At 36.9% G+C, this 26967-nt stretch overlaps 2 protein-coding genes across 3 annotated transcripts in view; both read right to left on the bottom strand.

Moving 5' to 3' along the window:
• Positions 1-3344: 3344 nt before the first annotated feature.
• Positions 3345-4579, bottom strand: mespbb (mesoderm posterior bb). The gene is made up of 2 exons (XM_048159349.1): positions 3560-4579; positions 3345-3449 (listed from the first exon to the last, which is right to left on the bottom strand). The coding sequence occupies exons 1-2, from the start codon at positions 4289-4291 to the stop codon at positions 3399-3401; spliced, it is 783 nt and encodes a 260-aa protein (XP_048015306.1). The 5' UTR covers positions 4292-4579; the 3' UTR covers positions 3345-3398.
• Positions 4580-9488: 4909 nt separating this feature from the next.
• sv2bb (synaptic vesicle glycoprotein 2Bb) overlaps positions 9489-26967 on the bottom strand; it is a 57233-nt gene continuing 39754 nt past the window's right edge. For both annotated transcript variants that reach the window (XM_048158906.1, XM_048158905.1), the window contains 12 exons: positions 23603-24300; positions 17170-17350; positions 16588-16739; positions 16362-16495; positions 14969-15058; positions 14725-14838; positions 14557-14645; positions 14120-14284; positions 13883-14016; positions 13614-13814; positions 11236-11395; positions 9489-10701 (listed from right to left, as the gene is read on the bottom strand). In XM_048158906.1, coding sequence (XP_048014863.1) covers positions 10518-10701; positions 11236-11395; positions 13614-13814; positions 13883-14016; positions 14120-14284; positions 14557-14645; positions 14725-14838; positions 14969-15058; positions 16362-16495; positions 16588-16739; positions 17170-17350; positions 23603-24062 — 2064 coding nt within the window. In that variant the 5' untranslated portion in view covers positions 24063-24300 and the 3' untranslated portion in view covers positions 9489-10517. The remainder of the gene's footprint in view (positions 10702-11235; positions 11396-13613; positions 13815-13882; positions 14017-14119; positions 14285-14556; positions 14646-14724; positions 14839-14968; positions 15059-16361; positions 16496-16587; positions 16740-17169; positions 17351-23602; positions 24301-26967) is intronic.

The following is a 26967-nucleotide window of genomic DNA, read 5'->3' as shown; positions in this document are numbered from 1 at the left end:
ATATGCACCCATCCATAAAAAAATGAATCCATACGACTCCAGGGGGTTAATAAAGGCCTTCTGAAGCGTTATAGCATAGTACGTCATAGGATTTTGTACTAAGTCGTGGAAGTTAACGCTTATGTCGAATGCGTATGTTTGTAGCACCGAAAGGTCTTATTTTACTTTGTAAAGTGTTAAATAAGGATATTTGTCTTACACATATGGCGTTTATTAACCCCTGGAGTCATATGGATACATTTTGTTATGGAAGAATGGATTTTTTTTGTCTTCAAAATTTGGGCAGCCATTCGCAACCATCATAAACCTTGGAGGACTAAGGATATTTTTAAATATATCTTTGATTGTGTTTTTGGGTGAACTATCCCTTTAAATATTTTACAAATAGTTTTTTTTTTTTTTTACATTAAAATATTAATGTATTAATGTAACATTTTACAAATAAGGATATAAAATGTAATTTTAAAAATGCATAACATTTTGTAAATTAAAATTTTAAATGACATTCTTTATGTACATATATTCAAGAATAGTATCTTTTTAGAAAGTTTTTCTAGCCATTGTTACCTTTAACTTACTCACTAAATGGCACTATTTTCTGTGAAGGTGCGTTGAAATGAAAATGTATTATGAAAAGTGATATGCAAATAAAGTTGAATTGAATTGTAATTATTCTAATATTGGGAAGAAAATATGTTGTTTACAATAAAAATAATTTCCCAGATTATATAAAGTGTTTTGGGTTTATAATAACAAATAAAATTCAATTATATAATGGTTTGAAGAACATATCTTTATTACACTTAATATAAGTGACCCTGGACCACAAAACCAGTCATAAGGGTCAATTTTTTAAAACAGAGATTTATACATCATCTGAAAGCTGAATAAATAAGCTTTCCATTGATGTATGGTCCGAGATGCATCTATTTGAAAATCTGGAATCTGAGGGTGCAAAAAAATCAAAATATTGAGAAAATCGCCTTTAAAGTTGTCCAAATGAAGTCCTTAGCAATGCATATCCACTCACAAAATTTATATATTTACGGTTGGAAATTTCGAAATATCTTCATGGAACATGATATTTACTTAATATCCTAATGATTTTTGGCATAAAAGAAAAAAATCGATAATTTTGACCCATTCAATGTATTGTTGGCTATTGCTACAAATATACCCATGCGACTTATGACTGGTTTTGGTGGTCCAGGGCCCCATATTAAAATTTATATAATTTTCTCACAATCTTTATACATTAAAACATATAATATTGTAGGAAGCATATAATGCTTTTGTGCTGGTTATATTTTTTTTAGATGGATTTTAACTGCATATTAAATTTGCTTTATCTGCTGTGATCTGCTGTTCCTATATGTGAATACTGGCTGCAAAAGACCATTATCAGGATTTGGGCTGCAATTTACATAATGACTAAGGTGAGACTCAAAGCTTCTCCACTGGAGTGGCAGGAGCTGCATTCTCGCATTCTCTGCAGCTGCTTGTGGCTGTAAAATTGCGCCATCTTATGGAGACATTAGACATTTCACCACAACAAAACAAACCAACTGCAGAATCCACAGAAGTGACGCGCCAGACCACACTCGAGATGAGACCGGAAGTTTGTGGGTGAGATTATATAAGCATTAAGGTTAACTTTAGTGGTGGGCTGAGGTTAGGCATTCTTTGTGGTGAAGCTTATAGTTATAGTGAAGTAAGTGTTTGTGGTTGGGGTGGGTAATCGTTAGCTCCACCATAACTTCCGGTCCGAGGCTGCTGTCCTGAAAGTGCTGCAGTCACGTAGACTTTATTCAGACTTTCAGAGCATTTGTTTACTGAAATTTCTTGGAAAGATATTTATGCATTGTTTCGTCAGCAGAACAATCCAAAAGCACAGTGAATAACAGTTTACTCACTTTCATTCGCTGCTGTGAATAAGGTCTAGCGCTGCGGTTCTGCCTCAGTGATCAATCTGAGGTACATTTGTGAACATATTCATAATTATTTAATTGCTAAAATTCTAAAAGGTGATTTTAAATAATATTATAAATTAAAATTTATTTGTATACATTTAAACCATATTTTTTATAAAAATAAATATGTTAAATAGCATTGAACATATCGAGGCAAATGCTAAGTCAAAATATTGAAACTTTATTATTACACTCTAAAAAATGCTGGACTAAAGATAACCCAAGTTGGGTTAAATATGGACAAACCCAGCAACTGGGTTGTTTTGACCCAGCGGTTGGGTTAAATGTTTGACCCAACCTGCTAGATAATTTTATTTAACTCAACTATTGTTTAAAAATTACTATATGGCTGGCTTAAAATGAACCTAAAATAGGTTGGAAATGAACATTTATTAATATGTTTAATACGTTTAATAAATAATAATTAAATAATACACATGTATTAAATTGCTTATTATTATTACTGTTGCCTCTAGTAATTATGTGTCTGATTTTTAATTTCCAACCTATTCTGGGTTCATTTTAAGCCATCCATATAGTAATTTTTAATCAAAATTTGAGTTAAATAAAACTACCCAGCATGTTGGTCAAACATTTAACCCAACCGCTGGGTCAAAACAACCCAATCGCTGGGTTTGTCCATATTTAACCCAACTTGGGTTGTTTTTAACGCAGCATTTTTAGAGTGTATTATTATTTTTTGTGACCCTGGTCCACAAAACCTGTCATAAGGGTCAATAAAATTGAGATGTACACATCATCTGAAAGCTATAAATAGGCTTTCCATTGATGTATGGTTTGTTAGGATAGGACAATATTTGGCCGAGATACTACTATTTGAAAATCTGGTATCTGAGGGTGCAAAAAAATCAAAATATTGAGAAAATCGCCTTTACAGTTGTCCAAATGAAGTCCTTAGCAATGCATATCCACTCACAAAAATAATTTTTGATGTATTTATGGTAGGAAATGTACACAATATCTTCATGGAACATGATCTTTAATTAATATACTAATGATTTTTTGGCATAAAAGAAAAATCAATAATTTCGACCCATACAATGTATTGTTGGCTATTGCTACAAATATACCCGTGCGACTTATTGATTGGTTTTGTGGACCAGGGTCACATTTATTAATAATTCAACTAACTCTTGGAGTAAAAAGTTATAAAAAGTCATATTCAATTTCAAATTAATACACAAAATCAAAACGTTGACATTTAGATAATTTTTTATTATAAATATCAATAAATTAGTACTTTTGTACAAAAAAGATAACATACAAAAACATACAAAATATATAATATTAAAATAGATATCTTAAAATAAGATAATACAATATATTAAAATACATTAAATACTGTACAGTGGAGTCCACAAAAAATATTTGAAATTTTTTAAATATGCGAAAAGTCCAATGACAGTTTTATCCCCAGAATTCCGGTGCAATCGGACAGTGGGCAGCTTTGTTGTAGCCCTAAAAAGAGAGGAAAAAAGATGGTAAGTATTTTATACAGCATTTAGAAACCAAAATATTCACATTAATAATAAATATATATATTGCTAAGTGGTAAACAAAGTACACACCTGGAATGTTGTGGCTGTGTCTGCATACAAAGGACTTTCCAGAAGTGATTCTGAGCTGGAGTTGAAGGAATCATCGTAAGCAGGTGTTTCCATGCCCATGAAATCCCGATGACAATCCATTTCTGTCTGCCTCAAGACATGCTCTGAAGGTCTGAAGGTGCTTTGACATAGTTCTTGATGTGATGTGCTGAGTCCCCAGTACTCTGCTGTTGAATAGCTCTGATATTGAGATGATTCTTGGTATCTAGAAGCTCTCAGGTCCCTCATCTGGCAGAGAGAGTCCTCGCTGAGGCCTAGTTGAGCAGACAGATAGGAGATGTAGCGGATGGTGAGGCGAAGAGTCTCGATCTTCGTCAAGGTTTGACCGACAGGAGCCACTGAAGGAGGTAAGTAAGTCCTGAGGTGATGGAGAGCTTTGGTCAAGTCCCTCATTCTGAGCTTCTCCTTCTCGCTGGCACTCTGTCTTTGCTTGCTCGGGTTCTTGGAGCGCGTTCTTCTAGTTCCAACGCGGGAACATGCACCGTCCTGATGTAATGAACCCGAAATGGGTGCTTTGGCATCTCTAGGAGGTGGAGAAGAACTGTTTTGAAGCTGGGCTGAAGGAGAGAAGTCCATGTAGGAGGTAGGAGACACTGCTTCAGGAGAGGAGATGTTGTAGAATTCAGAGTCTGAGCTCGGGCAGCTCCAAGAGTTCTGTGTGAAGTAGCGGAGGAGTGGAGAGGACATGTCCATTCTGTGTGGTTAAAGCGGGTCAGTTATGCTGGAGGGTTTGCTGGAGGGAGGCTTTATACCAGCCTCAGGCCTCAGAGGTGTGAAGTGACACCTCCACAGGCCTCTCCAGGCCACCGCTGTCTGTCTCAGACCAGACTACAGTGAGAGAGGGAGAGTAGTCCAGTCCCGATGTGGGAACCTACAGATATGAGTCATCAGGTAATGTGTGATTTTTCACCCCTACCCAGCATGAACTTTTTTTTCTGTTTTTAACATCAAGATCTCCAGTAGTTTTTGGATTATTTTCAATTCATAAATAGAAACATGATAAAGTGGGATTAAAATATTTGTGAAAAAAGTCATTCATTAAAAATATTTACGCTAAGTAGCATTTGTACGGAAGAGGATTAGGGCCAAGCAATAATTAAAAAATAAAACCATCTCGAGATTAAAGTTGTTAAATTTCGAGAAAAAAGTCGTTAAATTACGAGAACAAATTCGTTAAATTATGAGAAAAATGTTGTTACATTTTGAGAAAAAAGTCGAAATAAAATGTTGACAATAAACTCATTAAATTACGAGAAAAAACTAGTTAAATTTCAAGAAAAAAGTCGAGATAAAATGTTGAGAATAAACTCGTTAAATTACAAGAAAAAAATTCACTTAATTATGAGAAAAAAAGTCGTTAAATTAAGAGAACAAATTCGTTAAATTACGAATTTGTTCTCATAATTTAACGACTTTTTTCTCGTAATTTAATGACTTTATTCTCAACATTTTATCTTGACTGTTTTCTCGAAATTTAACGACTTTTTTCTTGAAATTTAACAACTTTAATCTCAAGATAGTTTTATTTTTTTATTATTGCTTGGCCCTAATCCTCTTCCGTACATTTGGCAAATTAAAAAGAGAGCAGAAATACTGCATAATCTGAATTCCATGAATATCTATCTATCTATCTATCTATCTATCTATCTATCTATCTATCTATCTATCTATCTATCTATCTATCTATCTATCTATCTATCTATCTATCTATCTAATATTTTTGGCATAAAATGGCATACACTAATATAAAGTTTGATAGCCATTGAAAAACAAAGGATAAATCTATACCCTGCTCTCTGGGATTATTAAAAAACCAAGTTATAAACGATGATATGTGGTCAATAGGTCACAGTTGTATGGGGACAGAGGCTCGGTTCATTCTCTCACAGCCAAGGTGTTAAACGACACCTCTAATGGGTCACATTAAAGGCAAGTCCTCTGGTCTGTTGTCTGTGTGAACCTTTAATGGAATTTCACACCACACATGTAACTGAGCTAATGAGGCAAGCTAAACAATATTAAGATCCATCACGCCAATATACTGGCATTGAAAAGACATTTGACGAATAAAGCCCATTGATATGTAGACTGTTAAATGCTTTTAGATTACATTTTGTAAACGTTTATTAGCATTAGCATCGATTAGCATAGTGTGCTGCAACATGTGCTGCTAATATCAAACATAAAATGGCTGAACATTCAAAATCACTAAAATGTGATTTGAAAACATCTTAGAAAGTTATTTTTAGACATATTTAAGGTGTGTGGGTGAGTGTGGGAGTTTTGAGATGACACTGTTTAGACTGGCACCTCGACGTGGCACCTTGAGAACTACTATAGGTGCTAAACCGGTGAGACACAGTTCACGAGAGTCTCCGTGACCTCGCCGAGCTCAAGTCAAGAGTTCATTCTCTCAGAATCACTCAAGTGCACTTTTAGCCACCTTATTCAACAATAACTAATACAATCAATTGATTTCCAGAAGTATCTATTTGCCGTAGGGGAGAAAAGGGATAATAGATGTAACATCAGTAACTTAATGCACACTGCAAGGATATGAGGCACACCTCTTCTCAAAGTAATGGACAGTGACAAGAATATATACATATTATTTTTTTATTTATAATTATTCTGTTAAATTAAGTTATTATTCTCAATTTAATTGACATGGATAGGAATGCTTTTGGCTAAAACAAAGAAAAAGAAATGCTTCTTTCTCTTTTAAACTTAATACAAAATGTGTGGCAAGTACTTTTTTTTTGGGTGAAGAAATAAATATTTTTTTCAGCAAGGGTGCATTAACAGTAAAGACTAGTGCTGTCAAGCGATTAACAAAAATTAACTCGATTAATCACAATTTTTTTCTGTGACTTTAAGAGTGTCCCGCTTTCTCAGAGTTCTTTACTTTTATTTTAAGATTTTATTTAACTCATTCAAGTCTGCTCTTCCTCTTACAAAACGGATATTTTTGGCATATTTTTGGCATTATTTCGGGAGAAGTGAATAAATTCACGGGTTGTAAATCCAACAGATCCGATTCTCTGTGCGGCGCAAACTAACATGGCGGCGCCCATCGCGCATATGGCTCAACTAACATGATCGTTATAAAGGTGTTTAAACTGCAAAACACATCCACTTGCACATATTTGTCATTCGGAATATTAGATATTTCATGCTATAGTCAACAAATTTGTGAATATTTTGAATAACAAAGGAAAAATTAAATGAAAGCAGATTATCATTCATACAGTGCTGCGGTGTGTCACATAACAAGCAATGACACGTCACCATGGAAACCATAAAGTGATACGTTCTAAATAACGGTCGCTTCAAAAAACTCACGCTGGGGGGTCAGCCAGAATATTTAAAATTTACGTGCGAAAGGGTTAAAAACATCAGCCAATCGTTTATGCGATCATCGCATAAACGATTGGCCCTCTGGCTTGTCAGTCACTGCCATGACGTTCCTTGTGAGAGACGTGCGGCTGCGCTCCAGTAACTTTCCACACTCTACAGGCGCTGCATGCAATGTTTTTGTCAGGAGACAGGAGTAACAACTGCAGATTATGAGTTACCTGCGGTGAGTCCGACATAATGAATCCACTAACACGACACAGCGAATGCCGGTGGTAAACACTCGTGTTCAAATACTCGTGCACGAGTTTTTGGAGGCGTTCCCTCGAAATGAGTTGTGAAGGAGGGGGGTTGTTCTTACGCATGCGCTCATTTCAAAAACTCACTAACAGTCTTTGGTTTCTCAGTCGACGAAAAGATCCTCTTTAGCACCTTTAAAAGCATTTGCACAAATAAGAGCGTGATCATATATTGTAATGCTAAAAAAATAAACGGATGCTGCGTTAATTGCGTTAATATTTTTAATGCGTTAAACTGGAAAAAAATGAATCGCATGCGTTAATGCATTAACTTCGACAGCACTAATTAAAATAGAAAACAGATACTTTAAATATAGCACAGTATTACTGTTTTTACCAACCCGATCTCACGGCAATTCGTACATATTTTACGAGGTAGCTAATTCATATGAAATCGTACGACCTCACTCATAAGAATTCATATGTTTTTTGCTAAAATTGCTAAAATTGAGTTCCCAAATTCATATAAATTCGTACGAATGACCTACCCCTAACCCCGCCCCTAAACCTACCCGTTACTGGGGTTTAGACAAATTATATTAATTCGTACAAATTAGGTCGTACGAATTTATATGAATTAGCCACGAATTGGTCGCGAGATAGCGTTGTTTTTAATGTATTTTAGATCATATAAATGCAGTCTTGGTGAGCATAAGTCTTGGTGATGTCTTTCAAAAACATAAAAAAATCTTTCCGGCCCCTAACTTTTGAATGGCGTATGTTTACTAATCCTGCAAATATGGTTTGTATTGCAGCAGGTTGTTGAGACATCTCAGCTAACATCTGAGATTTTGTACTATGACTCGTCCTTTCAAGGCCTTGGGATGACCTTTGTGATTGTGAACTTTTCAAACCCTGATCTCGCTCTCTGGGAGCCAAGAGGTGCCAGGACTGTGGTGGTCTTTGGCACCTCAGAAGCACAGAGGGTGAGACAGTTAGAATCTCTTAGTTCAGTCTTATAAGACCACAGAGTTCATCTGTTCACAATCTCAAAATGATAAAAATTACTATTTTATGTTATTTCATCCCAACATTTAAAGCTACAACTTTTATCCGAATCAACCTCTCAACCTTCCCATGGGAACGACAGTGTTTTCTCTCTTTTTTTCCCCCTCCTCTCATGGCGTGCAGCATTTTGCACCCTGAGTGTGAATCAAAACAAAATATCTTGAGACAGAGGTGCTGCAAATCAGGAGAAACATGACATTGCATTGTGAGAACGACACAAGTATGTGGTGCCCAGTGTGCAAAAAGAATCCAACAATCTCCAACAATCTAGTGTTTGTTATTCACTCAGAATCTGCATGTAAAATGATCTTTGCACTCATTTTTTTATTATAAACCTAGATTTTTGCATATCTTCCCACCCACTTCCACAGTTCCAGTGACCGTAAGAGCTGAATAGCTTGTCTACAGACTAAAACCTCTCAACCAAGCGAAAAAAGGGACTCTGCTCCAACTTAGTTTCCCATGTCTTGTTGTTACATCTTTCACACAGTTGCTCAAACCCTAGGACAAAATGAGCTGGCAGGCAGAGGAAAGTATTCAGCCAAAAAAAAGGCCAAACGTGCAAATCACATAAATGTTTATTTTATTTTTTTTAAATTCATAATGTACAATCACAAAACAAAAGCATCAGAATGGAAAACATAAAATGAATTATTTCTGCGACAGCCAGAAAATATTTCCAAATAAATATGCTATATAAAAATGGAGAAGCAAGTGCTAAATATGTAGTATGCCGAGTTTATTATTAATTGTACATTATGAGAAGGTAGTTTTCATTGCATTATTCAACTTTTATGAAGTGTATTTTAAACCTATCAACCTGTCTGATCTTTTAGGTGTATATAGATTTCATTCTGGTGCATGAATTGTTCCTAATTTGATTTTAAAAGCTAAACAGTAATATAGTGAACATGCACAGCTTTGTTCATTGGTTACAAAGGTGAGAGCTTCATAAAGGGATAGTTAAGCTAAAAATCTCCCTTATGTCATTCCCACACAAAAGAACCATTTTTGTCCATAATGAAAGTCAATGGAGTCCAAAAAACAATAATGGACCATATTGACTTTAACTGTATCACACATTATTTTGTGTTCCACATAACAAAAAGTCATACAGGTTTGGAATGACATGAGGGTGACTAAATGATGACAGATTTTTCGTTTTTGGATGTATAATCCCTCCGGCTCATAGATGTCGAACTAAAATGATACAGGTTACCAATGACTAGTATGGTCTAACCAGTTTTATTTGCAGTGAGACGTACATTAGATCATCCAGACAGCACATTGAAAAAAGACAAAAACATTACTTGGTAAGTTACACACATGCAACTCAGTCAACAACAAGTATGTGGCTCTGTGAAGCTCAAGTCCAAGGTGACCAATCCGTTCCACTTTTTCAGGATTCACAGGATGCAAAATAATAAAATAAAAAGGTAGTAGAGAAAGAGAGTGAGAGAGCACTAAGAAACAACACATTTAGTGAAAGGTAAGGTAAAATGAGGCTAGCTTTGTAAGGTGCTCCACCAGATTGGGCAATTTACAGTAATAAAGCAAAAAAAGAAAAAGCGGGAAGCACACGTAATGGTTTCCGCAATCACCTAACAAACACAAGCACACGTTCTGCACTGAGCATCCGTACAGCGACACATTTAGATCAGTCTCTTGCGAACAGTAGGACACTTGCAAACACACAGGACAGAAATACACCTTTTTTTTTTCAGGCGGAGATTATATCATAAGCAAAGGCAGAGGGTGAGATGCTAGCAAATTACAAGCTATAGAATAAGATAAAAAGAAAATCTTCAACAATACCTGAATTTTTGACCAAGAAATGGCACAGGATTGAGACTTCCATGACTCAGATTACTCCATTCAAGCAAATCTGGGACAATTTTATTTATTTTTTTACTAGATAGTTTTTCTCTGTAATACTCCCTGTAGACTTTTCTGAAACTATATAACTAGTGTAGATTTTTTTTTTTTTTTTTGAGGCTGCAAATAACCCAACAAGCCTTTAACATACTGTCTAGGAAATATCAGGCATATCAGTTAATAGTTGACTAGGGGTAGAACCATCATTTGGTCCTTGTCCTTGTAGTTTTTGAATATTGAAGTTTGTTGACACTATATCACATATTATTTGTATTTTGTTTGTTTGTTTTTGAATAAACCCAATTTTACACATGCCAGCAGTTGTTATCTCCACACTAATAGTCATATAGAATGGCCTGGACCAAACTTTCAGGTTCAGATTTTCACAGTAAGATCTTCTCCCTGGTCTCAGGCAGTTTTAGGGCCAGCACTCCGCCACCGACCAGAGCACCGAAAGACAGAAGAATGGGGATGACTTTGGTAATGCCGACGAATGATGCGAAGATTGAGCTTCCCAATATAGCCGCCAACTTACAAATGGCATTTAAGACTCCAAACGCTGTGGCTCTGTAAAAGAAATTGAGAACAGGGAATGAAAAGAAGGTTACTCCTTTAAGGGCCAGATTTACTAAACGGCAAGTTAGCGTGTGGCCACAATCTAATAAAAGTGCAGATGGGAGTGGGAAGTTCTGTGGGCGATCAACTGAGATCTACAGTGCAAATTCAATGTCACATCAAGTGCAAAATTGGTATTTGGGTGGTAAATATTGACGCAAATACCACTAAATTGACTATCGCAAACCTTGCATGATTCATTTAAATTCTCCAAAAAATTGACAGGGAAACTATATATGCAATAAGGTCAAACACTAAAATAACATCTTTTCTATGCCTTTTTATTGCTAATTCCTCATTGCCTGTCTTCTGTAAATCCTGATAATAGTTTTTTAATGCCAAAAGAGGGGTTGCCCTAAAAGTAAATTGTACTAAAAAGAAAACTGAGCAAACAATTATACTGCTATTTCATTAAGCAAAACTGTCAGAATAACAAACCTAGATAATATGATTGTAGTGTGTAATATGTGGCATGTATTTATATACCTTTTTGAAGCTGGGTAGAGTTCCACTGTAATGACTTGAATGCCGTTCCATGCTGCTACGCTAACTCCATAAAACAGACACTGCCAGGCTATAATGGCTGCCTGACTAAAGCTCAAGAAAAGGAAAAAGGTGCATCCAGCAGAAATAAGCATCGAACCACCTGTAGAGAGAAGAAAAAGTGGTTTTCACAGGCTCTTCATGGTTAGAAAAAACATTAGTGACATATGGGGCTTTTGCACCGGAGGAACCTTTTCATAGTTCCTAGAACTAATGGCGCAAGTACCTACTTTTTTGCGTATGAATGGATTTAGTTCTAGGAACTCCATTTGGGTGAACTAAATTAGCTCCTAGAGTAGGGTCTAACCCAGCACAATATGAACTACCAGTGAAGTAAGTGTATGCTGATTGGTCGAATGCATACAATGCGAAACAGCACCCGCTATTTTTAAAACGCTGTGTATTTTAAAGTGTTACAAAACAAAAACTTACAGGAAGCTAATGTAAACGGCATTTACTTGTCGCCTTTTTCTGTGGTGGTGTGTTTTTTTTTCAGCCTCAATGATATGTATCACCACAAGTTGTCATAGAAGATTTCGTCTCTTAGCCCTTCTTTTTGCTCTTTTCACTGCGTAACTTATACGTCTACATTCTATCTCTGTTATAACAAATCCCATGACAAATACACAGCTCCGATCATGGCTTCGCCCATTCTTCAGTTGTCGATGTTGCTGAACGTCACTGTCGACCGGCTTACGTCACTTCAGAGTTCCTACTGGCGGTGCGAATGCAACAAGGAAAATGCACCTAGGGGAACATTTACTGTAGATCTCGGCGAAACGCCCTGATGGCTAGTTCCTATAAAGTTCCTATAACTACCCAGTGCAAAAGCCCTAAAAATATATTAAAATATAGACAGCATCTCTGAAAATAACTACCCAGCTAACAAAATTAGAACATTCCCATATTCTGAATATTCCCATATTCCCAAGTTCTGAAAAACTTTTTCTTTTTTCTTCGATGTTCCATTTGAAAATTTTGCAAACATTTTGGGAATGCTACTTTTGAATGTTCTTTGAATGTTCTGAAACAAATAGTAACATTTAAAAAACATTAGATGAACGTCTAACTAAAATGTTTCAGAAAGTGAACAACGTATAAATAAAGTTTTAGTGCTAATGTTGGTAACACTTTACAATAAGGTGTCATTAGTTAACATTAGTTAACTACTTTAGTTAACATGAACTACATGCATTCTACATCATTTATTAATCTTAGTTAATGTTAATTTCAGCATTATTAAAAATTTGTTAACAGTTAATGCACTGTGAACTAACATAAACATGAACATTTTTATAAACTAACATTAACAAAGAATAATAAATACTGTAACAAATGTACTTTGTTATTTCATGTTAGTTAATACATTAACTAATGTTAACAAATGAGACCTTATTGTAAAGTGTTACCCTAATGTTTTAAGAACATTATTAAAGGATAAGTCCACTTTTAAATACACTTTTCCTGATAAATTGACTCACCCCCATGTCATCCAAGATGTTCATGTCTTTCTTTCGTCAGTCGAAAAGAAATGAAGATTTTTGAGGAAAACATTCCAGGAATTTTCTCCTTACAGTGGATTTCAATGGCTACCAACAGGTTGAAGGTCAAGGGCTTTAAATGATACCAGACGAGGAATAAGGGTCTTATCTAGCGAATTGATCGGTCATTTTCGAAAAAAATTCAACCGTTTATGCTTTATAAACAAAATATCGCCTTGAACGTACTTTCCGCTTCCGCATTCTTCATAACGCTTACACTGAATGTTCTACACCTTCCCTATTCTACTTACGGAACGAACGCGGCGCCAGTTTCCTTTTTTTCCGTAACTTGAATAGGGAAGGCGTAGGACATTCAGCGTAAGCGTTATGAAGAATGCGGAAGCGGAAAGTACGTTCAAGGCGATATTTTGTTTATAAAGCATAAACGGTTGTATTTTTTTCGAAAATGACCAATCGATTCGCTAGATAAGACCCTTATTTCTCATCTGGTATCGTTTAAAGCCCTTGAAGCTGCACTGAAACTGTAATTTTGACCTTCAACCTGTTGGTAGCCATTGAAATACACTGTAAGGAGAATAATCCTGGAATGTTTTCCTCAAAAACCTTCATTTCTTTTCGACTGAAGAGAGAAAGACATGAACATCTTGGATGACATGGGGGTGAGTCAATTTATCAGGAAAAGTGTATTTAAAAGTGGACTAATCCTTTAAAGACCAAATAACTTTGAATGAACGTTACTGGAGGAACATTTGTTCATAACTTTGAGAGAACCTTGCTAGAACGTCTTCAAACAGAACACTGTAAGCAGGGTAAGCTCACCTATAATCTTGATTCGTCCAATTTTGTCCATGAAGAGTGCTGAGATGATATTTCCAGGCAACACTGCTAAGCTGCCTAAGAAGCTGACCATGTAGACGAGGACGTCATTCTCCTCCTCATAGTCTAAATGGCATCCCTTCTTGTTGTGCAAGAAAGTGACATTCTCTAATGTACAGTCAATGAACTTTTCTTCATATAAATCTGTGGAAATGAAGAAACCATGAGGCTAAGTCCACTAAAACAACTGGATTGTAGGTAACATCTCTTACCTGTGTCGTAAAACAAAGTATTGCGGATGGTGCAGTTCTCAAAGAGCGTATCCGTGGATCGGACGTTCTCGAAGTAGCACTCCACAAACAAGGAGTCTTCAAACTTCACAGACTTCATCTCAATGTCCAAGAATCTGCATGAAAGCCCACAACACACATTGAGATACTGTTGCCTGACAATTTAAAAGACGCATTCATAGATAATGGACGTCGCAGATGGTGTTTCTGTCAACGTACTTGTCGTTGATGTATTCTCCTTCTTTATGGACTTGGTTTTCCAAGGAAAAATTGAAACTAAATTTCTCCACCCTCTCCCGATGAAATACTTTCACCTTGGATTCATACTCCTCGTGTTGGAGGTGTTTGATCATGTCAGGAAACCACACCGAAAGCCCGTAATAACTGAAACATACCACAAGTAAGACAAGAAATGAAATGTATAGTTTTCTATGTGTAAATACTCCACCAATGGGGTGAGTTTGGAGGCGGAACTCTTGTTTTTTCTGACCAATGGTTGAGAGAGGTGTTATTCTGATGTTGCAGTTCAATTTTCTGACACTATAGGTGCTAAAATTACACTATTTACAATTTTTTTAATAGATGAAGAGTTTAATAAAATAATCAATGCACCAGAATTTCAGTACTCAAGACTAATTAGTAAAAAAATGGTTTACCTAAATGCCATTGTGAACCATATGATGGCCATTAGCAGTGTAGCGAGTCTTAGATCACGACCCAAGAGGGACAAAATATTTTTGATGACCTGCACACAAAAATAGCTTATTTTAATATGACATACTGAAGAACTTTAGGTCACCTGAACTGTTAGCTTTTTGGTTTACCAGCTTGGTCAGTGTCAAAGTTCGAACCACCCATCTCTGGAAAGCAGTTCCAGTTGCAGTCTGAATTTCAATAAACTCATCTTCCTGTGTCTTTGGAGTCTTGATATGAGTTACCTGGATAAAAGGATTCATTATTTATGAGGCATTCTGGTAAAAGCCAGCTTTCACCACACTGTCATAGTAGATATAATTGCATTAAATTTTACTCCAAACATCGAATCAGCTCTTAAAAATCATTACGTACAGTAAACACTCTCTCAGGTTGTCCCTTGGCTCTCCAGTTGGTGTCATGAACCTGTTTCAGAATCATCCAGGCTTCATCATGTTTAGCATTCTGGAAGAGACAGATATTGATCTTGAGATTGATCTTCTTTCAAAAACTGTACTGACCCCAAACTTTTGAATGGTAGGGTAGTTTATCAAGTTAAAGAAACAACTATATATGCTGATATGCATTTGTATTTCTAAAATTAAAAAATGAAAATTACACATTGGTCTGTTTCAAAACCTAGCACCATTAAAATCCTGCTTATGAAGATCTGTGAAAAATTAAGCTTAAAGGGTTAGTTAACCCAAAAATGAAAATTCTGTCATTTATTACTTACCCTCATGCCGTTCTACACCCGTAAGACCTTCGTTAATCTTCGGAACACAAATTAAGATATTTTTGTTGAAATCCGATGGCTCAGTGAGGCCTCCATATGGAGCAATGACATTTCCTCTCTCAAGATCCATAAAGGTACTAAAACATATTTAAATTGGTTCATGTGAGTACAGTGGTTCAATATTAATATTATAAAGCGATGAGAATATTTTGGGAGCGCCAAAAAAAACAAAATAACGACTTATTTAGTGATGGCCGATTTTAAAACACTGCTTCATGAAGCATCGGAGCATAAATGAATCAGTGTGTCGAATCATGATTCGGATCGCGTGTCAAACTGCCAACGGCTGAAATCACGTGACTTTGGCGCTCCGAACCGCTGATTCGATACACTGATTCATTTGTGCTTCGATGCTTCATGAAGCAGTGTTTTGAAATCGGCCATCACTAAATAAGTCGTTATTTTGGTTTTTTTTGGTGCTCCAAAAATATTCTTGTCACTTTATAATATTAATATTGAACCACTGTACTCACATGATCTGATTTAAATATGTTTTTAGTAGCTTTATGGATCTTGAGAGAGGAAGTGTCCATTGCTCCCTATGGAGGCCTCACGGAGCTATCGGATTTCAACTAAAATATCTTAATTTGTGTTCCGAAGATTAACAAAGGTCTTACGGGTGTGGAACGGCATGAGGGTGAGTAATAAATGACAGAATTTTCATTTTTGGGTGAACTAACCCTTTAAGGATGAGGTGAAATGTTAATTTTTAAATAAACTATTTCATTCAAATCATATATAAATATTAGTATAATTAATATAGATTATTTATTCTACCCATATTAATATTTGTATGTGCTGTAGTTTTGTTAATTAGGTTATTGTTTGGTTAGCTTAGCAACGTGCTAACGTCAAACTGCTAACACAGTTTTGAGATCAGCACAGATTTGTGTGGTGTGAGCTGCTACCTATGAAGTATGTTTCAAATGTCCCGGAACAGCGCTATTGTATAGCTGAAATACAGTTGCGTACCTCCAGCAGGAAGCGTGGGCTCTCAGGCATGAACATTAGCCCAATAAAAGCTGCTATTGCTGGGAGAGCACAGACCAACACAAACACCCTCCAGCTGTGGAACTGGAACTCTGTGCCCATACTGAACCCCCAACCTGAAATACAGCAAAACACAAAAAAACAAAAACATAAAAACAAGAAAAAAAAGAACTTTATCCTGACAACGCTCTACAAGGTATATATGTACCATATCGAGGGATGATGCCCCAGGCTGTGAAGGAGGCATAGATGCCTCCCATCATCCAAAACATGCAGAGCCAGCTGAGATGTTCTCCTCTCTTATCCATCTGCAGGAACTCGGAGAAGTATGAGTACACGATTGGGACAGAGCCCCCGATCCTGCAAGACAAAACAAGGCTGCAGTTATCTTACAATGCAATAATTCATATACCTGCAAACATACCTCTTTCTTGTTCACAAAACCTCCATAAATGGTCACGGGTGCATATTGAGGAGACCTCTAAAGCCATTATATGTAGCCCTTAGGGTGAAAATACCACCAGAGGCAGCTAGATTGAGAGTTCCCTGTGGATTGGTACTGTAATTACCGCCCAGCCTTACTTGGTTTAAATTAGAAGTTGAGCCGAGGGAGAAAGGCCTGAGCCTGGACAAGCCTGATTTACAGAATGGCTCGACCTCTAGTGGAAAACAATGACTTATTGTCATGCAATTATATGGCTTCCAAGGTGGAGGGCAGACCTTTGTGTTTTCTCGTATAATACCATTACTTCTCTTTTTTGCTTTGCTTTGTTTTTTTCCTCCAGCTTACCCAAATCCAGAGAACAGCCTGAAGAACAGGAAGAAGCCGTATCCCTGGGCGAATGAGGAGAAGAAGGCAGAGATGCAGTTCATGGCCAGGACGATGATCAGACATTTCCGTCGGCCCACTTTATCAGCCAGGCCACCCCAAATAAATGCTCCAAACATCATTCCCAGAAATACTATCAAACCTGCAGGAGAAACGACAAACCATTTGAGATCAATTGACAAACAGTCGGTACACTGTTCATTTATATATATATATATAATTTATATTATTTATTCATATGCTCATGTATACATCTCAAACATTTTAATAGACATATTGTTTGAGTACCTCTAGGGGGCGCCCTCTCCCTCCTTTCCTTCTTGTTAGTTAGCAAAAACACATTTTCAGTGCAGTGTTTACGTTCAATCACTTTTATCTAAAAAGATTCAATATAGCCTAAATGTGTTTAAAATGAAAGAGAAATATGTAAGATCGCAACTCAAGTAACCACAATCAACTTGAGCTAATGCATTCTCAGAAATGGAGGTAAAGGAACATCAAATGAGCAGTCACATGGTTAAGTGATTGAAATAAAAGGTTTTGCGGTCCTGGTCAATCTTAATGAGTGCGAGTGGGTGTTCAGAAGCTATAGCAGGACTCACAGGTGTGCTATTTGGCTGACGCAACACGTTTGGTGAATGTACCTGTCAGTGGGGTGCTCACTTAAGAGAACACTGAAAGAGCTGGCATTTAATTTTAACCTTTGTGCAAATGTCGTAGGCTACAATCATGGTGGAAGCACGTTACCATTATGCCAGTAGATTGAAAGGCGAGATTATTACAATTATACTTCAGGAATGCAACAAAAATTTAAAAGATTTCATTTTAATCATGATTCAACATTGAAGCTATTTGGTTCAAACACTAGTGAATGGTGCTAACAAGCATGGGTTCAGAGGGAATGCATTGGCACACAAGTTGCTTTGGATAAAAGCATCCACATAATGCATAAAAGTTAGATCAAGACTTAGAAATCAGACTTATATACAGAAATCATAGAATTCCTGTCATTGTTAATATCTGCATGATTTCGAGCAATAATATAAAGTCTCATTTTAGCCTGCAATTCTGAAGAATTGAAATCTCCATATTTTTAAATTCTAGAACAACTTATTCTCATTTAGATTGTTTATTTAATATATTTAGCCACCAGTACTCCTTTTAACTCATTTTATGAAATCTATTCTGTATAATGCCCCCCTCCCACCCCCAAACTATAGCGTTGCACAGGCATGAAGCACGAGGGCTTGGTGTGGAGTACAGATGGTCATGTGGTGAAGGGGGTTTGGCGTACGACTGGTGGGAGAATGACAGAACTGTCCTCTCTGAGCAGATCAACATATGGAGCTGAGCTGCCATTATCCCCCATCGCTCAGCATGAGGATCCTCCCAGCATCCCATTGGTCAGCCTTAATCCGCCGAGTCATGCAGTCGTGACAATGTTTCAGAGCCAAAACGAGGGCTGTGAAATGCTGCGATTCTTTATTGTCATACATATTTAAATGACAACTTGAGTTTAGGTTACACTTTATTTTAAGGTGACATAGTTACATTATACTTACTCAAATAAGTACTGAGTAATATTAATTAAAAGGATTAGTTCACTTTAAAATGAAAATTACCACAAGCTTTACTCACCCTCAAGCCATCCTAGGTGTATATGACTTTCTTCTTTCTGATGAACACAATCAGAGTTATATTAATAAATATTTTACACATCTAAGCGTTGTAAGTAGATGCATCTAAGCTTTATCGCAGTAAATATCCATATTTAACAAGCTATAAAGTAAAATATCTAGCTTCCGCCAGAACGCCTTCCGTATTTAACTTACGAACAAAGTGTAATGCCTCTCGCAGTTCAAAACGCTTACACTATGTCCTACGCCTTCCCTATTCAACTTACGGAAAAACCTTAACTGACGCAAAGTTAAATATGGAAGGCGGTCTGGCGGAAGATATTTTACTTTATAACTTGTTAAATATGGATCTTTTTCTTACACAAATGCATCGGTATCGATATTTGTTGTTGGTTTTTTGGACCAATGAAAGATAAAGGAGGTTCCTACGCCTTCCCTATTCTACTTACGGAATGAACGCGGCGCCAGTTCAGTTTTTTAGTAGAATAGGGAAGGCGTAGGACATACAGCATAAACTTTTTGAAGAATACGAAAGTGCGGTTTTGGCAGAAGCATTTGGAAGGCGATCATTTGTTTATATAAAGCATATACATTTAAATTTTTTTCGAAAATGACCGATTGTTTCACTAGATAAGACCCTTATTCCTCGTCTGGTATCGTTTAAAGCCCTTTGAAGCTGCACTGAAACTGTAATTTTGACCTTCAACCATTTGGTGCCCATTGAAGTCCACTATAAGGAGAATAATCCTGGAATGTTTTCATCAAAAACCTTAATTTCTTTTCGACTGAAAAAAGAAAGACATGAACATCTTGGATGACATGGGGGTGAGTAAATTATCAGGAAAATTTTATTTGAAAGTGAACTAATCCTTTAAGTAGACCTTTTTATTTCAATGTTTCATGCAAATCAGGTAAAGATGAGACACTTTTAAAGACTTTAAGTAGTTGTCAAAAAACAACAAGAATTACTTGATTAGTAAGGTCGACTAGTCTAAAATATCATAAGTGAAAAAAGATTGTTTTATTTTTTTAGTAGTGATATTTTTAGTGCTGGTGCTTAATTAGCATGTTGTGCTTCAGCAGCTCCCTGTCAAACCAGCCTAATTATTCAGGCATAAAAGTGCGGTCATATTAGTGAAATTTTGCTGGCAAAGATGATTGTTTATTACTGTGTAGCGATGCATAAAGCACAGCTCACACAGAAGTCACTTTCAAACCAAACAGCTTTCTGTTGGTCAACGTGGTGAATCCTCATGATTAAGTAAAATTTGCCAAACAATGGTAAATGTGACCGTACTTAAGAGCGATTATTTGACTAGCATTACAGCAACCCATGTTGATTTTAAAAATAGATATTTCTGCACACACTAAAAACAATGTAAACTCTGCAGCGTCATGAAATCTGGCACACTGCAAGGCCAAAAAAAGAAAACCTGTAAAGTGGCAAATCCATCTACAAGACTTCATGTTCAGTTCTAGACCTGCAGAAAGCCTTAACCAACACCATTAGTGATGTGAAGTATATGAAAAATTGAGTGATGAATATAACCCGATGGCGATTGCAGGGGGAGGTGGGCACAGGATTATGTACCAGAGCAAGGTCAGGACAGAAGCTATCGATCTGTCGGGCTACTGCTGACTCAGTTGTTCTCCACCGGCGAGCACGCAGTATGGAAAGTGCTCACTCATTCTGGCTCCCTGACGCTCACAGACAGTCTTTACTCTCTCATACACGCTGCTTCTGCACACACATCAATATCACTTAACCAAACAGGGGGAAGGTTTTGCACTCTCACCTTTGGTGCCTTGGAAAATTCAATCTGATAGACAGATTTGTAGATTGTCTTCATTTTTACAAGGTAAGCCAAAGTTTTTGAATCTGGCTTCATGTTGTAAATAATAAATTAAGGAGTAGATTTATCAAAAAAAAAAAAATCTCTGGATCTCTGAAGTGAGATCAAAATGTTGTTCAACAACCATATATATCGATCTCGTTTCTCAAACTCTCCCTTTATTGTCAACAGTAATTTATTCAGAGCCTATATTACAGATGAATTTTAAATTTAGCTCAAAATAAAAAACAAATAAAATTAAACAATATAAAACACTAAATTAGTACATCTGATTTTATTTTGGCACCTGGTGAAAATAAAATAAAAAAAACATTTTTTCCAAGTGAAACTATGAAGCTTCTGTCTCAGCTATAGGGACAATACAAGTTGGGGTACATTAAAGACAACTTCCTCTCACTCCGATTTCTATGCTTGCTTGGTCTCTCTTAATTGTTTCTCTGAGGCTTTAGTTTGGCTGAAAACCAACCCATCTTAGTCTTACCTTTGGGAGTCACGAGTCAGTTCCCCCAACTGCTTTACAAAGCAAGAACGGATTGATGTAAGACCAAGCGCAAAGCCCAGTCGCATGAATCTTAACCGTTGAGTGCTCCATTAGCTAATTTGAGAACATTCTTAATTGATGGTCTCCTGAAGTAGCAGTTTGCTAAAATTGACTGTATGCCATCACTAAGGTCTGTTTAAATTCACAAAACCACTAGGATTAATTAAGCTAAAAATTTTCATCAGCATGTGCTTATGGAACAGCATCCAGGACTCCATAACCGGCTAAAATTAATTAAAAAAAAAAAAAAAAAGATAAAAAAAGGATATCTGCACCTCTATCCATAAAACATCATCATTCACTTAGAAAATCATTCCTATATCATCTCAAGTTCATGCTAAGTTTGTCATTTGTGATCATTTTTAATTATCAGTTGACATTTGTGATCATTTTGGGATGCTAGCTTAGGCTACTACTGCTAACTACATACTTCACACACTATACACTGTATGCTGCCTCCTATGTTTAAAAATAGTATGCGAAACAGTGCACATTATGTTAATGTTCTAAAGGTTTAAATTTCAAACACATTTTCGTCACACAACCTCACAGCATGTTTACTTCAGCTAATGGTGACCAGTTAGCATTTCTGCTAAATACTGTTATTTAACATTTTGTTTATGGCTGCCTCCAATAATGCACAGGGGTGAATTCAGGCAAAGACTATAGAATAACACAAGAGGTGTCATTCGTATTGTTTTGAATGGGAAAGTGTAACGCGCAATATGGCGGAATAAGTCCCGCCTTCTAAATAAGAGCCAATCGCCGACTGGTAAAGTCATCGCGTCACTTCAGCGGCCGTTAGAATCACCGGTTTCTATAGAAACAGTCAGACGCGCGCCTCCGAAGAGACGCGCATTTAGGTCTGCGCATGCGCATTAGCTTGATCCAGCCTGAAAAATACAGTTTTTTTGTCATGATTCGAGCGTTTAGAAACTACATTTATGAGCCGGTTGTTATTAGATTTCATTGGTGATTTCAAATATGAAATTTAATCGTAAGGTTGGCGAACAGTTTTGGAGAATTTGATGTTTCCCCATTCAAAAAGATAAGAGCTGCATGATGCCCAGGATGCCCGACAGGCGTTTCAAAGATGGCCGCCGAGTGAAATGACTTGTCATAAAGGGACTTTGATTCAGGTTGATTTGGACACTTTTTGCCATTGAGATGAATTGGAAAAAGTGTCCCAATCAACCTGAATTCACCCTACTTCTTTACTATGCAGTCAGCGAAAAACAGTATGTGAACAGAGTTTGAACTGAATTCACAATATAACAAAACAGGCAAAAAGTACCTGCATGACCAACAAGACTTTGAAGTGAGCATACAATGGACACTTTACTATCCCATGAGGCCACAGGAGAGGATTTGTAACAACTGATGCGCAACTGACACTGGTAGGTCATATGTTAAAGTGTTAGTTCACCCAAAAATGAAAATGTCATTTATTACTCACCCTCATGCCGTTCCACACCCGTAAGACTTTCGTTCATCTTCGGAACACAAATTAGATATTTTTGTTGAAATTAGATGGCTCAGTGAGGCCTCCATAGCCAGCAATGACATTTCCTCTCTCAAGATCCATTAATGCACTAAAAACATATTTAAATCAGTTCATGTGAGTTCAGTGGTTCAATATTAATATTATAAAGCAACAAAAATATTTAAAAACAAAACAAAATAACGACTTATATAGTGATGGCCGATTTCAAAACATTGCTTCATGAAGCATTGGAGCGTTATGAATCAGCGTGTCGAATCATGATTCGGGTCCTGTGTCAAACCGCCAAACTGCTGAAATCACGTGGACTTCGGCGCTCCGAACCGCTGATTCGATACGCCTAATATTGAACCATTGTACTCACATGAACTGATTTAAATATGTTTTTAGTACATTAATGGATCTTGAGAGAGGAAATGTCATTGCTGGCTATGCAGGCCTCACTAAGCCATCAGATTTCAACAAAAATATCTTAATTTGCGTTCCAAAGATGAATGAAGGTCTTACGGGTGTGGAACGACATGAGGGTGAGTAATAAATGACATTATTTTCATTTTTGGGTGAACTAACCCTTTAATGACAACATGAGGAATATAATATGCCCAGATTACATTCTACACACATTCATACTATATAGAACATACTAGTCAAGTAATTACTTATTCAAAACCAACTCATTGAGTCAATAAACAGAAGTTAGCAGTGGAAATTAAGGTTGTGTGCAATGCATTATGGGAAAGCAGTAGATAGCACAGTATGCTGCCCATTTTGGCTAATTTAGTGGATCATCCAAGTATATGCTGCACAAATACTGATAGTAGTATGGTAGCATGCTATTCCGATCTCTAAATTGGTGACTTACCCAGCATTCCCTTCTCAGCGTGGGACAAACACATGTCTTTCTCTGCACTGGGTAGCACCAAGGCCACTACAAAACACTCCACGCTGTCCGCCATTAGCGCCAGACCCAACACCACGAACAGGGTCCACTGGAACCTCCCATGTCCACAGTCCTCCATGATGTCCTCGTATTGTTCAGCCAGCTCCTCCTGATCTGACATGGCGTCCGCCACGGTCCTTGCTTTCGCTCTCGCGGCCCTCCGGGCAGTCTTGGCCTCATCCGGATGGGGGATACCCTGGTACTCCCCTTCATACATTTGATCATCTTCATCGTGTCCCTCTGTGACGTCACTGGCGGCGTCTTCCTCTTGGGGAGGGTAGTCAGTCTGATAACCGTAGCCGTCCGGTCCTCCCTGTCCATATGTCCCATAGCTGTCTCCGTCTCCCTGGTGGTAAATGTTGTTGTGATAGGGGTCCGCCATGGTTTCAGATATGTTCTTACTTAAACTGCACGTCGGAGCCTATATGGGCATAATCCGTAGCTGATTTGGTTTGTGTCCGTGTTCGTTTGAACTGCTTACGTGTTTACAGCTAAAGAGATCTTGAGAAGTCCTTAAGGTTCCAATCAAATGGGTCTCTTGAGTTTGACTGTAAGGAAGGTGGTTGGACACTTCTAATCACCTTTGATTATCGGAGCTCTCATTGGGCCACATGCTGAGCCTGCAAATGGAAATCAACACTGAATCAGTTAAACATAACTTTGGATAAATGCTTCAACATCAAGCATAAATGAAGGACACATTTGACTTTTATACACATTGATCTAAATTACAGGCTTCTTAACCAGGTTTGCATCAGTTTTTTTTTAAACATGGGTTTGCTTCGAGAAGCACAGAGGCTTGCTTATCAGCCATTTTGGAAAACGGTCAAACTTACTCAAAGCTTCTCAACATGGTGCATGTTGCCGTCAACTAGTGGTCAAAAAGATGATGGTTTCACATCTGGATCTACAACTGACTCTTTGACATTTATGTACTTATACATATTGACTACTAAGCATATTTTATTGAACTATCCTGCAATTAACACTAAATATCAATATTTCTATCTAATATCAAACTGTAGTTTTCATTGCAATGTTTTAATTGCATATTTGTTAACGGATTAGTTCACTTTTAAATACACTTTTCCTGATAAATTTACTCACCCCCATGTCATCCAAGATGTTCATGTCTTTCTTTCGTCAGTCGAAAAGAAATGAAGGTTTTTGATGAAAACATTCCAGGATTTTTCTCCTTACAGTGGATTTCAATGGCTACCAACAGATTGAAAGTCAAAATTACAGTTTCAGTGCAGCTTCAAGGGCTTTAAACGATACCAGATGAGTAATAATTGTCTTATCTAGTGAAACGATCGGTCATTTTTGACAAAAATACAACCGTTTATGCTTTATAAACAAAATATCGTCTTGAACGTACTTTCCGCTTCCGCATTCTTCATAACGCTTACGCTGTATGTCCTACGTCTTCCCTATTCTACTTACGGAACGAACGTGGCGCCAGTTTCGTTTTTTTCCGTAAGTTGAATAGGGAAGATGTAGGACATTCAGCGTAAGCGTTATGAATAATGCGGAAGCGGAAAGTACGTTCAAGGCGATATTTTGTTTATAAAGCATAAACGGTTGTATTTTTGTCGAAAATGACCGATCGTTTCACTAGATAAGACCCTTATTCCTCGTCTGGGATCGTTTAAAACCCTTGAAGCTGCACTGAAACTGTAATTTTGACCTTCAACCTGTTGGTAGCCATTGAAATCCACTGTAAGGAGAATAATCCTGGAATGTTTTCATCAAAAACCTTCATTTCTTTTCGACTGACGAAAGAAAGACATGAACATCTTGGATGACATGGGGGTGAGTAAATTTATCAGGAAAAGTGTATTTAAAAGTGGACTAATCCTCTAAGTAATAATAATAATAATGTCACAATATTCATTACAGGTCATGGTATCTATAAGTACAATATATTAAACATGTATTCCTCAGTCTTTTCTTTTTTTTTTACTGTAAAGCATGTCACGACATGCGGCATTAAATGTCCCTTCCTTTGTTTCACACTGACCAAATGTGTTTACGAATGAAACCCAAGCCTGTCACAAGACACAGAGACCTCTTCACATTTATTCAACAGCCTTTTGGGTCTCTGCTAATGCAGCAAATGAGATCGGTCTCACTCGACACGATTCTAGCTGTCTTTCTGCCACAAGCGAGGATTTATGCAAGAATCCTGTACATATCTTATTCCCACTGGTCCATATATATTCACATCACCAGCAGGCAGACACACTGTGAATTACAATGTAGATGAGTACTCTACTCCACCATACATATGTTAATATCATCCATCCAATCTGCTACTACCTAAGGTCTGTGGACTCATTACAGGAAATGTTGCTAGCTGAGACACTCATGAATAAGGTGTCCGGGTTATTAGTTCAGTTAAACAAGGACGCTGATTTAAATTTCTTTGGTCAGAGCGAGAGGGTACAAGTGGGATCATCCTTTGAGTTGCTGATTTGAATAATTGTATAATGAATGACGAGGTCATACACACGAGCCTGTTCCAGATTAATTAGCACTGATGAAGAAGACATGAAGATATATATACGTATAGTCAGACTCATTCACTTAGGATTTGTTTAAATTAATTATATTTATGAGATTGTTATTGCTTTAATTAGACAGGAGAGCAGAGAGGAGAGAGCACGAAAGTAATATGAAACAAATTGTTAGGAGCATCTGTGCTACAGTGGTCTATAAGAGGCTAACTGAGCTAGCCATTAATATTTTCATTTATAGCCCCAAAACATTCACTGGCAACTATCCTGAGCTGATGTCAAAGGTAAAAAGTCAATTTTATGCTTTTTAGTGCAGTCAGCAAAAAAGTCTAATGTAATTTAATGAAATATACTCAGTGCCTGATAAAAAAATAAAATAAAAAAAAACTACAAAATTGCTTTGGGATGCATGTTGTGCTGTGTAAATACAACAATTAATGAATTTTAAATAGTATGTCATATCATATTATTAAATAGAAGCTATAAATGGTCAAATTAAACATCTGTTGTTCGGTTAGCTGACTAGCCTTGCATAGTGCTAATTCACTACTAGCAAGGCATATGCTAGCTGATTAACAAGCCATTGCTAACATGTAGTTAAGTCAGATGACAGAGGTTGTCGGGAATATTGAATGTCATCCCTCTGAACAGGAAAACTGATATACTCATTAGTTCACTTGTGTTTATAATTGTGCAAACTATTCTGTCTAAACTTTTAGCTAAAAGTTTTTTGTTGTTGTTTTAAAAAAAAAAAAAAAAAAAACTAAAGAG

Source organism: Megalobrama amblycephala, linkage group LG15 (genome assembly GCF_018812025.1).
Source record: "Megalobrama amblycephala isolate DHTTF-2021 linkage group LG15, ASM1881202v1, whole genome shotgun sequence".
NCBI lineage: Eukaryota > Metazoa > Chordata > Actinopteri > Cypriniformes > Xenocyprididae > Megalobrama > Megalobrama amblycephala.
The sequence above is the reverse complement of the archived record's forward strand: the minus strand, read 5'-3'. Positions and strand labels throughout refer to the sequence as shown.

Coding starts and splice junctions, on each gene's coding strand:
- mespbb (XM_048159349.1), bottom strand. CDS start 4,291: ATGGACATGTCCTCTCCACTCCTCCGCTACTTCACACAGAACTCTTGG. Junction 3,450..3,559: donor ACACAGCCACAACATTCCAG/GTGTGTACTTTG, acceptor CTCTCTTTTTAG/GGCTACAACAAAGCTGCCCA.